The sequence below is a fragment of the Canis lupus genome, chromosome 29 (genome assembly GCF_011100685.1).
Source record: "Canis lupus familiaris isolate Mischka breed German Shepherd chromosome 29, alternate assembly UU_Cfam_GSD_1.0, whole genome shotgun sequence".
NCBI classification, from domain to species: Eukaryota; Metazoa; Chordata; class Mammalia; order Carnivora; family Canidae; genus Canis; species Canis lupus.
In genome coordinates this window covers 39,301,687-39,315,565 of record NC_049250.1, presented here as the reverse complement: position 1 = coordinate 39,315,565, position 13,879 = coordinate 39,301,687, and the positions used below count along the sequence as shown (strand labels likewise).

At 39.2% G+C, this 13,879-nt stretch overlaps 1 protein-coding gene across 10 annotated transcripts in view; it reads right to left on the bottom strand.

Moving 5' to 3' along the window:
• Positions 1 to 5,866, bottom strand: part of TMEM67 (transmembrane protein 67) — a 60,725-nt gene extending 54,859 nt beyond the window's left edge. For all 10 annotated transcript variants that reach the window (XR_005381233.1, XR_005381231.1, XR_005381234.1 and 7 more), the window contains exons 1-3: positions 5,653 to 5,866; positions 3,794 to 3,882; positions 1,149 to 1,242 (exon numbers count right to left, since the gene is read on the bottom strand). Coding sequence is in view for 5 of the 10 variants with exons in the window: in XM_038579760.1 (XP_038435688.1) it covers positions 1,149 to 1,242; positions 3,794 to 3,882; positions 5,653 to 5,863 (394 nt within the window). In the remaining 5 variants the exon portion in view is untranslated. The remainder of the gene's footprint in view (positions 1 to 1,148; positions 1,243 to 3,793; positions 3,883 to 5,652) is intronic.
• Positions 5,867 to 13,879: the final 8,013 nt, after the last annotated feature.

Here is a 13,879-nt window from a genome sequence, read left to right as displayed (position 1 = left end):
AGTATCATTACTAATCAGTTTTTTCTCCACTGACATAAAATACCACATTTATCACATATCACATTCCAATTGAGATTGGATCTATTTGATTCTCTACTTTAAGCTTTTTCATAATTGTCTTGGTTTTTCACACTTTTTCCAGATAAATTGTGGAATTAGTTGTGTAGTCTCTAAAACAGACAAACAATATCCTAGTAGAATTTATTAGAGTTCCGTTAAATGGACAGAGTGGCATTGGGGAGCAGACATCTTTATAGTAATTTCATTTTCCCCTCCTAGAACATGGTATGTATTCATGAAAGACACAGATAGACTGAGAGAGAGAGAGAGGCAGAGACACAGGCAGAGGGAGAAACAGGCTCCATATAAGGAGCCCGATGTGGGACTCGATCCCAGGACTCCAGGATGACGCCCTGGGCTGAAGGTGGCGTTAAACCGCTGAGCCACCCGGGCTGCCCTGTATTTCACTTATTAAAGCCAACTTTTGTATCCTACAGGAGCATTCTAAAGGTTTCTTCAATTGATTTATTTTATACATGTTAGGCACTTTTTTTGTTGCTACTCTAGATGAGATCTTTTCTTCATATATTCTGAAGAATTGTTGTTTAGATAGAAGAAGGCTGCTAATTTTTGGAAAATAATTTTGTATCAAAAACCTTAATTGTTTATAATAATTTTCAGTAATTCCCTTGGGTTTCTAAACATATAATCCAGTCATTAAAAATTAATTTTTAAATGATTTTTACCTCTTTTTTAATTACTCTACCTCCTATTTCTTTCACTTATCTAAGTGCACAGTTTACATCTTTATCTGGATCCTGACATTAATAGAAATGCTTATCATTTCTCCCTATTTGGCATTATGTAGGCTTTTGAGTTGAAACATATATACTTTATCACATTATTTTAAGGAAGTATCCATCTAATCATATAAAGACTTTTTTTAAAAAAAAATTTAAAAAAAAAAAGACTTTTTTTTAACCAAGTAGGGCTTTTTATTCTCTTCCTAATGCCTGCTGTTGTCTTAAATATCATTAAATTTTGGACAACAAAATACTCTTCACCAAGCAATTTCAATTAATCTTCTTATCAAAAACAGCCTAAGTGAAGATTCATTACTACTTTTTCATAAAGAATCTACTTCTTACCTAAAACATGGCCAGTGGGACAGTGACATTTTCCTTCTGCAGTTAAACCACCGGGGCAAGAAATGCAATTCCAGCCATCTTCAGTAATACCTCTCTGAAATGAAATGAAATGAAATGAAATGAAATAGAATAAAATCTATCCTTTTTTAATTTTCTCCTTAATTGGTGATGTAAATTCAAAAAGTATTACATCACACACACAACATCACCACAATAGTATATAATTAATAGTCAATACTCAAATAAATCATGCACATAGGAGCCACATAAAAAAAATTTCCTGGATAGCCAAACTATGCTTACATTCCAAAATGAAGTTATACAATATCACTATGTACTAACTACTGTTAACTCTGGGCAACAGTGCTGCTTCTTTATGATTTTCAGTTCAAATGAGTCCTTACTTTCAAAGTAATACTTTCATTCAGCTTTCCAATTTAAAAGATAAAACAAAATTCAACAGGATTTAATCAACAGATTAGCCAATTAATAGTTTAGTTTTGGGATCCCTGGGTGGCACAGCGGTTTGGCGCCTGCCTTTGGCCCGGGGCGTGATCCTGGAGACCCGGGATCGAATCCCACGTCGGGCTCCCGGTGCATGGAGCCTGCTTCTCCCTCTGCCTGTGTCTCTGCCTCTCTGTCTCTCTCTGTGTGACTATCATGAATAAATAAATAAAATCTTTAAAAAAAAAAAAAAATAGTTTAGTTTTACCTATTATAACATATTCTAATTTTTATAACCCAAATACATCCATTAACTTTTAAAAATTAAGCTATGAATTCAAATGGGTGAATTTTATGGTATATGACTATGTAAATAAAGTGGTTAAATTATAAAGATATTTCTATTAATTGTACTAACAAAGGTTTTTGATAAAATATGACATTCAAATTGGGATTATCGGGACTCCTCAGTGGCTCAGGATAAATAAATAAATAAAATAATAAATAAATTTTATAAATAATATAAAAATAAATAAAAATTATTATAATAATAAATAAAAATTTATTCATGAGAGACACAGAGAGAGAGAGAGAGAGGCAGAGACACAGGCAGAGGGAAGCAGGCTCCATGTAGGGAGCCCAACGTGGGACTCGATCCTGGGTCTCCAGGATCACACCCCAAGCTGAAGGTAGACACTCAACCACTGAGCCACCCAGGCTGCCCAAATAAAAGCTTTTTTTTTTTTTTTTAAGATTTTATTTATTTATTCATGACAGACACACACACTCACACAGAGAGAGGGAGAGAGAGAGGGAGAGAGAGAGAGGCAGAGACACAGGCAGAGGGAGAAGCAGGCTTCATGCAGGAAGCCTGATGTGGGACTCCATCCTGGGTCTCCAGGATCACACCCCGGGCGGAAGGCGGTGCTAAACCGCTGAGCCATCAGGGCTGCCCCCAAATAAAAGCTTTAAAAAAAAAAAATTGGGATTATATAGTAACCAAAATGAATAAAAACCAAATGGCAGTAACAAAACAATACCACAAGTTATTTTTATTTTTAGTTGAAAAGACTGCATATATCAAGAAATGGTCCTATATTTGGTACTACATTATATAGAACTATTTAAAAATTAGGATTATTTTGTAATTTCACTGAAAAATAAATTTGCTTTGCAGCCATTTCATACTAGCAGCTTTTTATCATTGATAATTCAGGGATGGTCACTATTTCTAAATATATAAAGTAAGTATTAAAGTGATAAACTTACAAGTTGAATCAAATTGCCATAAATCAGTATAATTGGTAAATTATACTATTGATAGTAATTAATTTAATGGTAATTATTAAATTCCTAGATTCAAATTTTTTTATCCAGATAATGAGAAGAAACATTACTATAAAAGAACTGGCCCACAAAGACTTGTAATTATTGAAAATGATTGGAAAATATATTTCTGTTAATTATATAAGAATCATTATATATAGTACTAATTTACTAATTTTCAAAAAGTTATATGACTAACAGAGCAGCAACAGATACTATTTAACCTATTTAATGATACAATTGGCAACTCATGAACTGATCACACCTTATGTATCATTATGAACATATATTGTTATAAAACTATTGACACAGTAGTTCCAAGACACATAACTCAATCTGTACTAGTCTAAAAATACACATATCCCAACTTGCTCTTTGTATCATTTATCTATTTTTTTAAGACAGAGCTACTCTGTGAGAAAATATAAAGAACATAAAGACACATTTTCACAGCTTTGTGGCTTTTTAAATTTCAGATTTTAAAAACTCAGGCAATACATTTGTTTATTCCAAGCTTGTATAAAATTTCACTGATCTCCTAAAATTTATTCTAGTTAAAACAAAGTTAATTTAGTAATTTTAGAATTTGAGAACATATTAGAGTACAGCATTAAAACATAGTTTAAAAAATAAAGATATTCAAGTGGCGCCTCGGTGGCTCAGTCAGTTAAGCCACTGGCTCTTGATTTCAGCTCAGGTCAAGACCTCAGGGTCCTGGGACTGGGCCCAGTGCTCAGCAGGGAGTCTGCTCAAGGATTCTCTCTCCCTCTGCACATTCCCCCACTCTCTAAAATAAACAAATACAAATTTTAAAATAAAGACATTCAATCTACTACGTTTTACAGTAAAATTATTTCAAAATAAATACTTGATACCATGTTTTCTGGGCACTTTTTACAAATAATATCAGGTCCTCCATTATTAGAGATCATCTGAAATCCCGGCAGACACACACATGAAGTTCCTAAAAAGAAAAGAGCCAATTTTGACCTTGGTAAATAAAAATAAAACTCCAAGATGGGGAAATTTTCAATATTCTCAAGATCCTGGAAACCAGGGCAGCTGTTAGGAGCACATCTGGAAACGTACTATGTGGGCTCTAATCTTAACTCTGCTACTTAGCTGTGTGACCTTGAGCAAGTTACTGAACTCTGTGCCTAGGTTTCCATTTCACCAAAATGGGGACGATAACAGTACTTACCTCGTAGGGTTGGTATGAGTAGTAAATGAGTTATTATATGGAAAGGTCTTAGACTATGTATGGCACACAGTAGGTATTGTGCTTGCTACTTAAGTGCAAGCATCACTGAACTACTGGAGTACTGGACTTTAATTTTAATAATCAGAGTTTTCGTTAACCGTTATGGGAAACTGTACGGTTCTATTTCATCTGACCACATACATATATTCGATGATTTCCAAGTTACTTTGCCAAAACAAAACTTTATGAACTAAGTTATCTTGATTCAAATAAATTATTGTTTTCCTCTGGATAGATGGTAGACTAAGATGATCACTGTTCAACCTGCTGGATGGGTGAGGACCACAGTCCCTAAGGAGACATCAGGTGGAAACAGCACCCACCGAAATCTATGCAGCAGATGCATACGCTATCTGGGTTCCTAAGTATGAAGCCAACACCCTACACTTTAGGAGCCTGTGCAACGCTTTCTCGTTCGTATTTCCTCACCTGGGGAGCCTGACATCATGACTTACAGGAGGATATATCAGATTTGGAGATGGCAGAGGGTTGACATCGTGGGTGACCAAATCGAGATTGAAGACATCCTGGACCTCAGAATACGGTCTATTCTACTCTATGCCAATTCTGTTCCTTAGTAATATGGGAAAAGTCTTGTTCTGTGCAGCTTCTCCCCCTCTCTAGGGGGAGAACTAGGACCAAATGACACATGTTTCAAGAAAAAGAAATAAGCTTACTCTCAAGAGACTTCAAGAGCAATCAGTAATATTCAGTAACAAAAGGGACGACTCCTAAGGAAATCTACGTTAAGGACACACGATGTAGGGGAAATTACGCTGAGGGCAGAGAGACTCCGGTCCTCCCGAGCTGCGGTGTGGGCGACAGACAGGGTCATTACAACACCGGCTGGGCTTCAATTTCCTCGCCTGTAAAAGGAGAAGACTGGACCTCATCCTGGTTAGGGTCCTTCTAGCTCTAGGTTTGTGGCCTTTGAAATGCAAGATCAAAGCGCTAGCAAAGGGCCGCCTGGGTGTTGAGCATCTGCCTCGGGCTCAGGTCATGACCCCGTGGTCCCGGGTTCGAGTCCCGCATCGGGCCCCCTGCGTGGAGCCTGCTTCTCCCTCGGCCTGGGTCTCTGCCTCTCTCTCTGTGTGTCTCTCATGAATAACTGAGTAAAATCTTTAAAAAGCAAAATAAAAGCAATAACAGATTTTATTATTAATTATTATTGTATATGTTTTACTTGGAGTCCCGTTTGCAGACACGTAACCTCCCGCGCCCCTCCCTCCCCCGCCCCGCCCCCTCCCCGCCCCCCGCCGTCCCTCTCGCCCTGCAGGGCGCCTGCAGACCCGTCCGCCGGGAAGCAGGGGATCCGCGCCCGAGGCCTGGGCTCACCACCCCCCCGCCCCCGCACAAGCTGCGGTGCTCCGAGGACACCCCTCCCTCCCGCGCTGGCGGTTCCCTTTCCCCCAGACGTTTCTCCCCGAGGCCGGGGCGTCAGGGCCCCGCCTGGGCCCCGCCGGGCCGGCTCACCTCGGGCATCCCGCCGCTGGTTGGCCCCGCACGGGACACAGGACAGCGCGGAGATGTCGAAGCGCTGGCTGTGGCCGCACGACTCCGGCTGCACGAAGGGAAAGGAGAAGGTCTGGGCGTGCGGGGCCCGAGGGAGGACCGCCAGGAGGCACAAGCTCAGGACCCAGCGAGCCGCCATGGCCGCCCCGACCCCTCCGCTGCCCGTTGCCATGGTGCGGACGCCGGCGTCTGCGCACGCCCCGGCGCCCCATCGGCCCCCGCGGCGAGTCTGCAGAGCTGATTGGACAGCTCCGTCGGGCTTCCGGAAGTGCCTGCGGCCGCTGCCCCGTTGCCAGGGGAACCGCGCCGCCGCGGGAGGCGGGCTGGACCCGGAGGCCGGGCGGGCGATGGGAGGCGTGTTGCCCGCCCTGGGCCGCCACCTGTTCCCGGGACGCGACACCGGTTCCGGGGGTCGGTGAACGGGACCCCGCGGCAGTCTCTAATGGTATCACGCAGATTGAGAGGAAGTATTTTTTTCGTGGAGCTGTTGAATGACGTTTACACCAGAATTTATTCAGACCGGGCGATTTCGCGTTAAAGGAGACATTGCAGCAGTGCATGTGTCCTGAGAAGTGTGTCCGTTAAAAAAATAAAAATAAAGTTAAATAAAAAACAAATAAATTTTAAAAATAAAAATTAAGTTTAAAAAAACTTTTAAATTTTTTTTTAAAAATCAAAAATTTTAAAAATAAATAATTTTTAAAAGGTAGAAAAACAAAAAATAGAAATAAAAGGGTAGAAAAACAAAACAAAAAACACCCCCGTTGATTTGAAATGGGCAATGCTGGAAGATTGGCTTGAGCATTTCAAAAAGGTCTTTTCCGGGCAGACGTTTCATTGTGTTTCCAGTTTCCTCGTTTTGGATAAAGGAAATCCTGTATATAAAATGAGATCATCTTTACCCCGTTCGTGAATAAAGAAGAAACCTAATTTTTAACCAAACGTACGCACACGTGAATGTTGCCTTTCAAAAGCAAGCACCCCGGGAGGCCCATAAAATGTTCACCAAAACATTTTAGAATTAGCTTTAGAGGCAGTTTACAGATCATAGAAAATTGCATTTTTTTTCTTATATCTAAATCTCACTTCCGTTTTTGTTGGACTGTGTTTGTTTTATCTTGTTCTCACATCCCCCCGCTCTCCCAGTACAATCATCCGGCATAATTTTTAGCCATCTTATTCATCAGTCGCAGCTTGGAACAACTTTGGGCTTTCTCAAAAAACTCTTTTTTATTTTGTAATAAAAATGAGGATCTGACACTATTAAAGAAAATACACATACACACAATTCTTAATGCATGTGGAAAATGCATCTAAGTTAAGTTAGATGACTTTAACCATTAACTACCATCAGGCCTAGTATTTCTCATGTGGCCTTTTCCAAAAGACCAACATTCAGTCACTAATATCTATGATACAGGACACAGGAGAAGTACGTTCTGAAAACTTCCTTAAAGAGGAATTCTAAAAAAAGTTTTTGAGTGATTATGCATTGTTGGAGTGTCTGGTTGGTAGTGAAAATCACTCATCCGAATAAGATTTTTTTTTTTTAAAAGCATGTGACTAGGGGCACCTGGGGGGCGCTCAGTGGTTGAGCATCCGCTTTTGGCTCACATCGTGATCCTGGGGTCCTGGGATCGAGTCCTTCCTCTGCCTGTATCTCTGCCTCTCTGTGTCTCACATGAATAAATAAATACAATCTTTAAAATAATTTTAAAAACATGTGACTATACAAATGTTAATGGGGACTCAGAGAAGGTATGGTCAGAATAGTTGCGATTAATCTGCAAAAGCTTCATATGCTGATTTTTAATTCTAGTCTTCCTTAATGAAGTGCATAGGGTTAAATGGTCTGTGAGAGGGATTGGTGCAGTAGTATTTTCTCATTGCATACTATGTGAGTAAAGCAATAAAAGAGCTCCCATTCATGATGGCTTTCCTTGTGTCCTACACTGTGCACTATACTAGGCTCTTGACAGCATTAATCTTAACTCTCATAATAATCCTTTGATGAAATATTGTCTCTTTTTGTAACCTTTAAGAACAACAAAAAAGGAACTGAGTATCAAGACAGTTACATTTTAGGAAGAGGTGGAACAGAGAATTTGTCTCCATCTGGTCAACTCCACAACCTATCATTTCAATTTATGAAGTGGCTTTTTTTGTTGAATAGACAGAGAAAAATTTTGGCACTTTCTACATGTAGGACAAACCTATTGCCTTTAGTTAAGGAGGTGATACTGCCACTGTATACTGCACACAGACAAGGTGATACTGCCACTGTATACCACAGACAATGGAACTTTGGTGGTATAAGACCTTTGGGCTCTGCACCTGGGAAGACTGTTCCAAGAAAGCTAAATAAAGAGCTTAGTTGTAGTGGAAGGATTCAAAATAGAAACAGGTTTGCCCTAACTATAGATACTGTAGGCTCATTTGTATAAACTGCTTACAAGGATAGCAGAAAGAATGTGAGCGGAAACTGTTACGCATAAATTGGGACCGTATCATCAGGGATATTTGTGCTGCAGGTAAATGGATCAGGTGGTGAAAGCCAGTTCACAGTGGCTTAAACAAAAACAAACACGAGGAGTCTGGAGATAGGTGGCCGCTGGTCTTCATTCAATGATGTCAGATAGTCTGCTCTGTAGTCTTCTCAGCCTTTCTCTCTTAGTTGTAGTGTGCTTGCCTTATGCCAGATATCAACATTCTGATTTAAGATACGAGAAAGAAAATGAGCTGAGCCAGAGATATATCCCATCTCCTAAAAACACAATCAAAGCAAACGCTTTGTCTGTGTCATGTATTATGCTAAACTTCTTACATGCATTATTTTAATCTTTTTAATAAACCCTATGAGTAGACAGTGCATTTATCAGGCTTAAAGACCTACTGAGTATCACCCAGCTAACGTGAAGGAATTATCCACAGATAAAAGCTTCTTACTGGGGAGGCCCAGGTGGCTCAGTGTTTGAGCATCTGCCTCAGGGCATGATCCCTGGGTATTGGGATCGAGTCCCCGTCAGGCTCCCCACCAGGAACCTGCTTCTCCCTCTGCCTATGTCTCTGCCTCTCTCTCTGTGTCTATCATGAATAAATAAATAAAATCTTTAAAAAAAAAAAAAGCTTGTTACCAAATACAGAAAAAAATTAAAGGTAGAAATTAAAGTTATAGGAATTATCTAATATGTTTGTGGGGGCTTGGACCATGAATAACAATGTAAATACTTAATATTAATTGCTTGTTTTCAGTGTGTCAGGTACTGCAATATCTCATTTAACAATATTGGGGCTATTATCACTTCTACTTTACAGATGAGAAAACCAGGAGTTAGAAAGCAATATTTAACTTCCTAAGGTCATAATCAGAGCACGATTCTAACTCTGGTAATTTGACTTGACCCTGATTCTTTACTGCTGCTCTTGAATCCCTGGCTGTGCTTTCCTAGCCATGAATAAAGAAAAGGGAAAGGTAAGTCAGCCCATCAGGGGGATTAATGAATTAAACTATTACAAAGAATGTGATGAACAAATGCAAAATGCAGAAATGGAGATTATGGTCAGAAAGGGGAATTAGGTCAAGATCTTACAGGCAGGGCTATTTTGTGTGGGAAGCCCTGTTCTCTAACCCAATCTTCAGATTCTTGGTGTTACTCTAGTTCCTACTAGAACTGCTGCATCAAATTCCATATGTTCTAAACTGAACTTGGCTTCCATGATGGAACACTTTCCCAGTTTTCTCCAGGTTATTCCTAGAGCAAACTTTCTGCTTATTCCTGCTCTTTGCTCTTTGTTGGCTGAACTTCCTTTACCTATTATATGGAGGATCCCTGAGGCTCATGTCTCTTCTCATACTTTGGTTTCTCTGTGGATGATATCAACCGTGTCCTTGACATCAGTGACCACTTTTGCAGATCACTCACGTATTTATATTTATCCAGGCCAAGTATCTTTTCTGAGCTCTGAAGAGTATTTCCACTGCTGGCTTGAAAACTTCATTTGGATGGAATAAAGCATCTTTAATTCAAGGTTCCAAAAACAACCCATGAATTCCATCACTTCTCTACCTCCCACCTTTTCTTCTTCCAGTGTCTTATATCTCAGTTAATGGCAACATTAACCCACCTGTAATATAGACCAAAAATCTAAGAGTCGCTTTTGATGCTTTCCTTTCCTTCATCTTCCCATTTCAGTCTAGACTTCTTGATTTTTTTATATTCTAATATCTCTTTATTTAATTGCCCACATATCTCTTGAATACTTTTACTTTACTTTTTTTAATAAAGATTTTATTATTTATTTATTCATGAAAGACACACAGAGAGGCAGAGACACAGGCAGAGGGAGAAGCAGGCTCCATGCAGAAAGCCCAATGTGGAACTCGATCCCTGGACTCCAGGATCATGCCCTGAGCCAAAGGCAAATGCTCAACTGTTGAGCCACCCAGGCGTCCCCACTTTTCTTAACTTCTACATCACTGTCACCCTAAAATGCTACCTACTCCCATGTGAATTATTGCAATAACCTATTTTAAACCTTAATTTGGGCAGCTCGGGTGGCTCAGCGGTTTAGTATCACCTTCAGCCCAGGTTGTGATCCTGGAGACCTGGGATAAGTCCCACGTCAGGCTCCCTGCATGGAGCCTGCTTCTCCCTCTGCCTATGTCTCTGCCCCTCTCTCTCATGCTCTGGGTCTCTCATGAATAAATAAATAAAATCCTAAAAAAAAAAAAGCCTTAAATTTTTAGGCATTATCAATTATTTTATTTTTTTATTGAGGTATAACTGAGATATATTAGTTTCAGGTATACAGCATGATTCAGTATTTGTATATATTGAGAAATGATCATAACAATAAGTGTAGTTAACATCCATCACCATATAGTCACAAATTTTTTTCTTGTAATGAGAACTTTTAAGATTTAGTCTTAGCAACTTTCAAATATGCAATAGTCATTAACTATAGTCCACAGGCTGTATATTACATACCATGACTTATTTATTCTACAGCTGTTAAGTTTATACTTCTTGACCCTCTTCACCCATTTCACTCACCCATTTCACCCCCTCCCACCCCCCAAAAAACCACCAATCTGTTCTCTGTATCTGTTTGGGGATTTTTTGACATTTTATTTAAAGGTTCCACGAGTGAGATCATAAGGTATTTGTCTTTTTCTGTCAGACTTATTTCACTTAAGTGTAATGCCTCAAGGTCCATCCATGTTGTTGCAAGTGGCAAGATTGCATTCTTTATGACTGAATACTATTCCTGTAAGTGTTTATAATCACATTTTCTTTATCCATTCATCCATCAATGGGCCCTTATGCTGTTTCCATATCTTGGTTATTGTAAATAATGTTACAATGAGTGTAGGGTGCATGTATCTTTTTGAGTTACTGTTTTCATTTTCTTCAGATAAATAGAAATTCCAGTAGAATTCTTGGATCATATCATAGTCCTCTTTTGAATTTTTAAGGGGACCTCCATAGAGGTTTCCATAATGGCTGCACCAATTTAAATTCTCACCAACAACATCCATCAAAGGTTTTCCTTTCCTCCATTTCTCCATATTCTTCTCAAAACTTGTTTTCTTTTTGATAATAACCAGTCTAACAGGTGTGAGGTAATATCTCACTGTGGTTTTTGGTTTGCATTTCACTGATGATGAGTGATGTTGAGTACCTTTCCATGTACCTGTTGACCATTTGTATGTTTTCTTTGGAACCTTCTGCCCATTATTTAATCAAATTGTTTCTTTGCTATTGAGTTGTATTAGCTGTTTATATATTTTGGATGTTAACCCTTTATCAGATACACGATTTGCATGTGTTTTCTCCCATTCAGTAGTTTGCCTTTTCATTTTGTTGATGGTTTGCTTTGCTGTGCAGAGGGTTTTTAGTTTGATGTAGCCCCACTTATTTTTGCTTCAGTTGCCTCAGGCATCTATGTTTGTTTACTTAAGATGTGTTCATTCGAGAAAGGGAGAGTGGGCACACAGGAGTTGGGGGGGGGGTGAGAGAGGGAGAAGCAAACAATTCCTCTGCTGAGCGGGAAGCCTGATGTGGGGCTCTATCCCAGGACCCTGAGATCATTACTTGAGCAAAAGGCTAACACTTAACACTTAGCCACCCAGGTGCCCCCCAGGCATCTATGTTGTCAAGCACTGTTATGTGGCCTCTAAAGTACATAAGCCAATAATGAAAAGACTACGCAATCTATTATTGGATCTCAAATTACGTGTATAGCATATTCTCTTTCTTGGTTTACCTCCTTTGGGTAAATATTAGCTTCCTGAGAAAATATCATAAGATGTAAGTTTTTGAGACCTGCATATCTGCAAATATCTTTATTCTTCCCTCACAGTTACATAATAGTTTACTTGGGTATGAAGTTCTACTTTGGAAATATTCCCTCAGAATTTTGAAGGCACTGCTTTTTCTTTTGGTTTCTAATGTTGCTGTTGAAAAAAATCTGCCATTTTGATTCTTAATCTTTTGGGTTTGAATTTGTTTTTTACTTTCTAGAAATCTTGAGAATGTTCATTTTTTCTAAATTTTACAGTGATGTGTCTTGGGGTATTTCACTATCTTTTTTTTTTTTAAGATTTTATTTATTGGAGAGAGGGAGAGAAAGAGAGAAAGCATGTGCATGAGCAAGAGGGGGTGGGGGGCAGAAGGGGAGAATCCCTGCAGACTCCAGTGTGGCTCCATCTCACAACCCTGAGATCATGACCCTGAGGTCCTGACCTTAGCAGAAACCAAGAGTCAGACATGACTTAGCCACCAGGGGTATCTCATTGTCTTCTTTTATGTTGAACACTTGTTGGATTTTAATTGTTCCTCTGAATAGCTCTTACTTTTTCCTATTCTCTCTTCCTGGATACTCTATTTTCAGATATTGGACTTCCTGGACTGTTTTTATAATTTTCTTATATTTTTTTCCATTTTATTTTGTTTTGCTGTACTTTCTGGAAAATTTTCTAAGCTTTCTCTATCAAACATTACCTTGAGTTTTTCTTTCTTTTTTTTAAAAAAAATTTTATTTATTCATGATTTACATATATATATATAGAGAGAGAGAAAGAGAGCAGAGACACACACAGGCAGAGGGAGAAGCAGGCTCCATGCAGGGAGCCTGACATGGGACTCGATCCCAGGTCTCCAGGATCATGCCCTGGGCCAAAGGCAGGCACTGAACCACTGAGCCACCCAGGGATACGCTACCTTGAGATTTTCATTTCCACTATCATTAATTCAATTTCTAAGAGCTCTTTTTCATTTTCTGACTGTATCATTTATAATATCCTGGTATTCTTTCATGAATGCAATATTTTATCTGAGGACATTACTGATTGTGTTTTAAAGTTTTCTTCTGCCAATGCAATTTGTTTTTTCAAAGTTCTGTTTTGTGTGAGAGCATTTACTCATAAATCTGGTGCCCCTTTGTTATTTCTGTATACATGTATTGTATCTGTGTATATCTATGTAATGTATGGATACTAGAGGGGCACCCAGAAAAGCTACTAGAAAGTTCGACAAGAACAGGTGGGTCTTCTAGACTGGGTGACAATGTGTGGGGTGATTTAACTGGGCTGTTTCTTAGGGCATTCTCCCATGTTAGTATTTTTTCTTTCTTCTCTCTTGTTGCACTGATCGGATTCCTCAGAGAATGTAAGCCTGGATGCCAGGTTTAGTGGGGAAAGAAGATGGGAGTTTCATCATTCAGCTTCATCATTACATACTGCCTTTTTTTTTTTATTTAATAGAACCCCTAATCTCATCTGTACCCATTGTCCCCTAGTCATACTCTCTCCAGAGAATAAACTTTCAACCTTCTGCTCTAGTGGGGGAGAGATAGGTTTCTTGGTACTGGAAAGGAGTCTTAAGTGCATGTCTTTAGTGCTTTACAAATTGATGTTCAACCAACTGTTTTCACCTCCTTCCCCCACAGAGGATACTGAGGATTTCTAAGGTTTTTAAGGACTTAATTTGGTGCATATCAGGTTGCTTCTTAGCTTTTCCCACTGTCCATTTGGGATCCAGCCTTCCTGTTTTCACAAAAGAAATTATCACCTATCCATCTGTTGTTTCATGCTTGCAAACTTTTATAGCTGTTGCCTCCTCTATTATCTTCATTTGTGTCCGTTCTTGCTTCTTTCCCAAGTTCCTTTTCTATTATTTTATTAGGA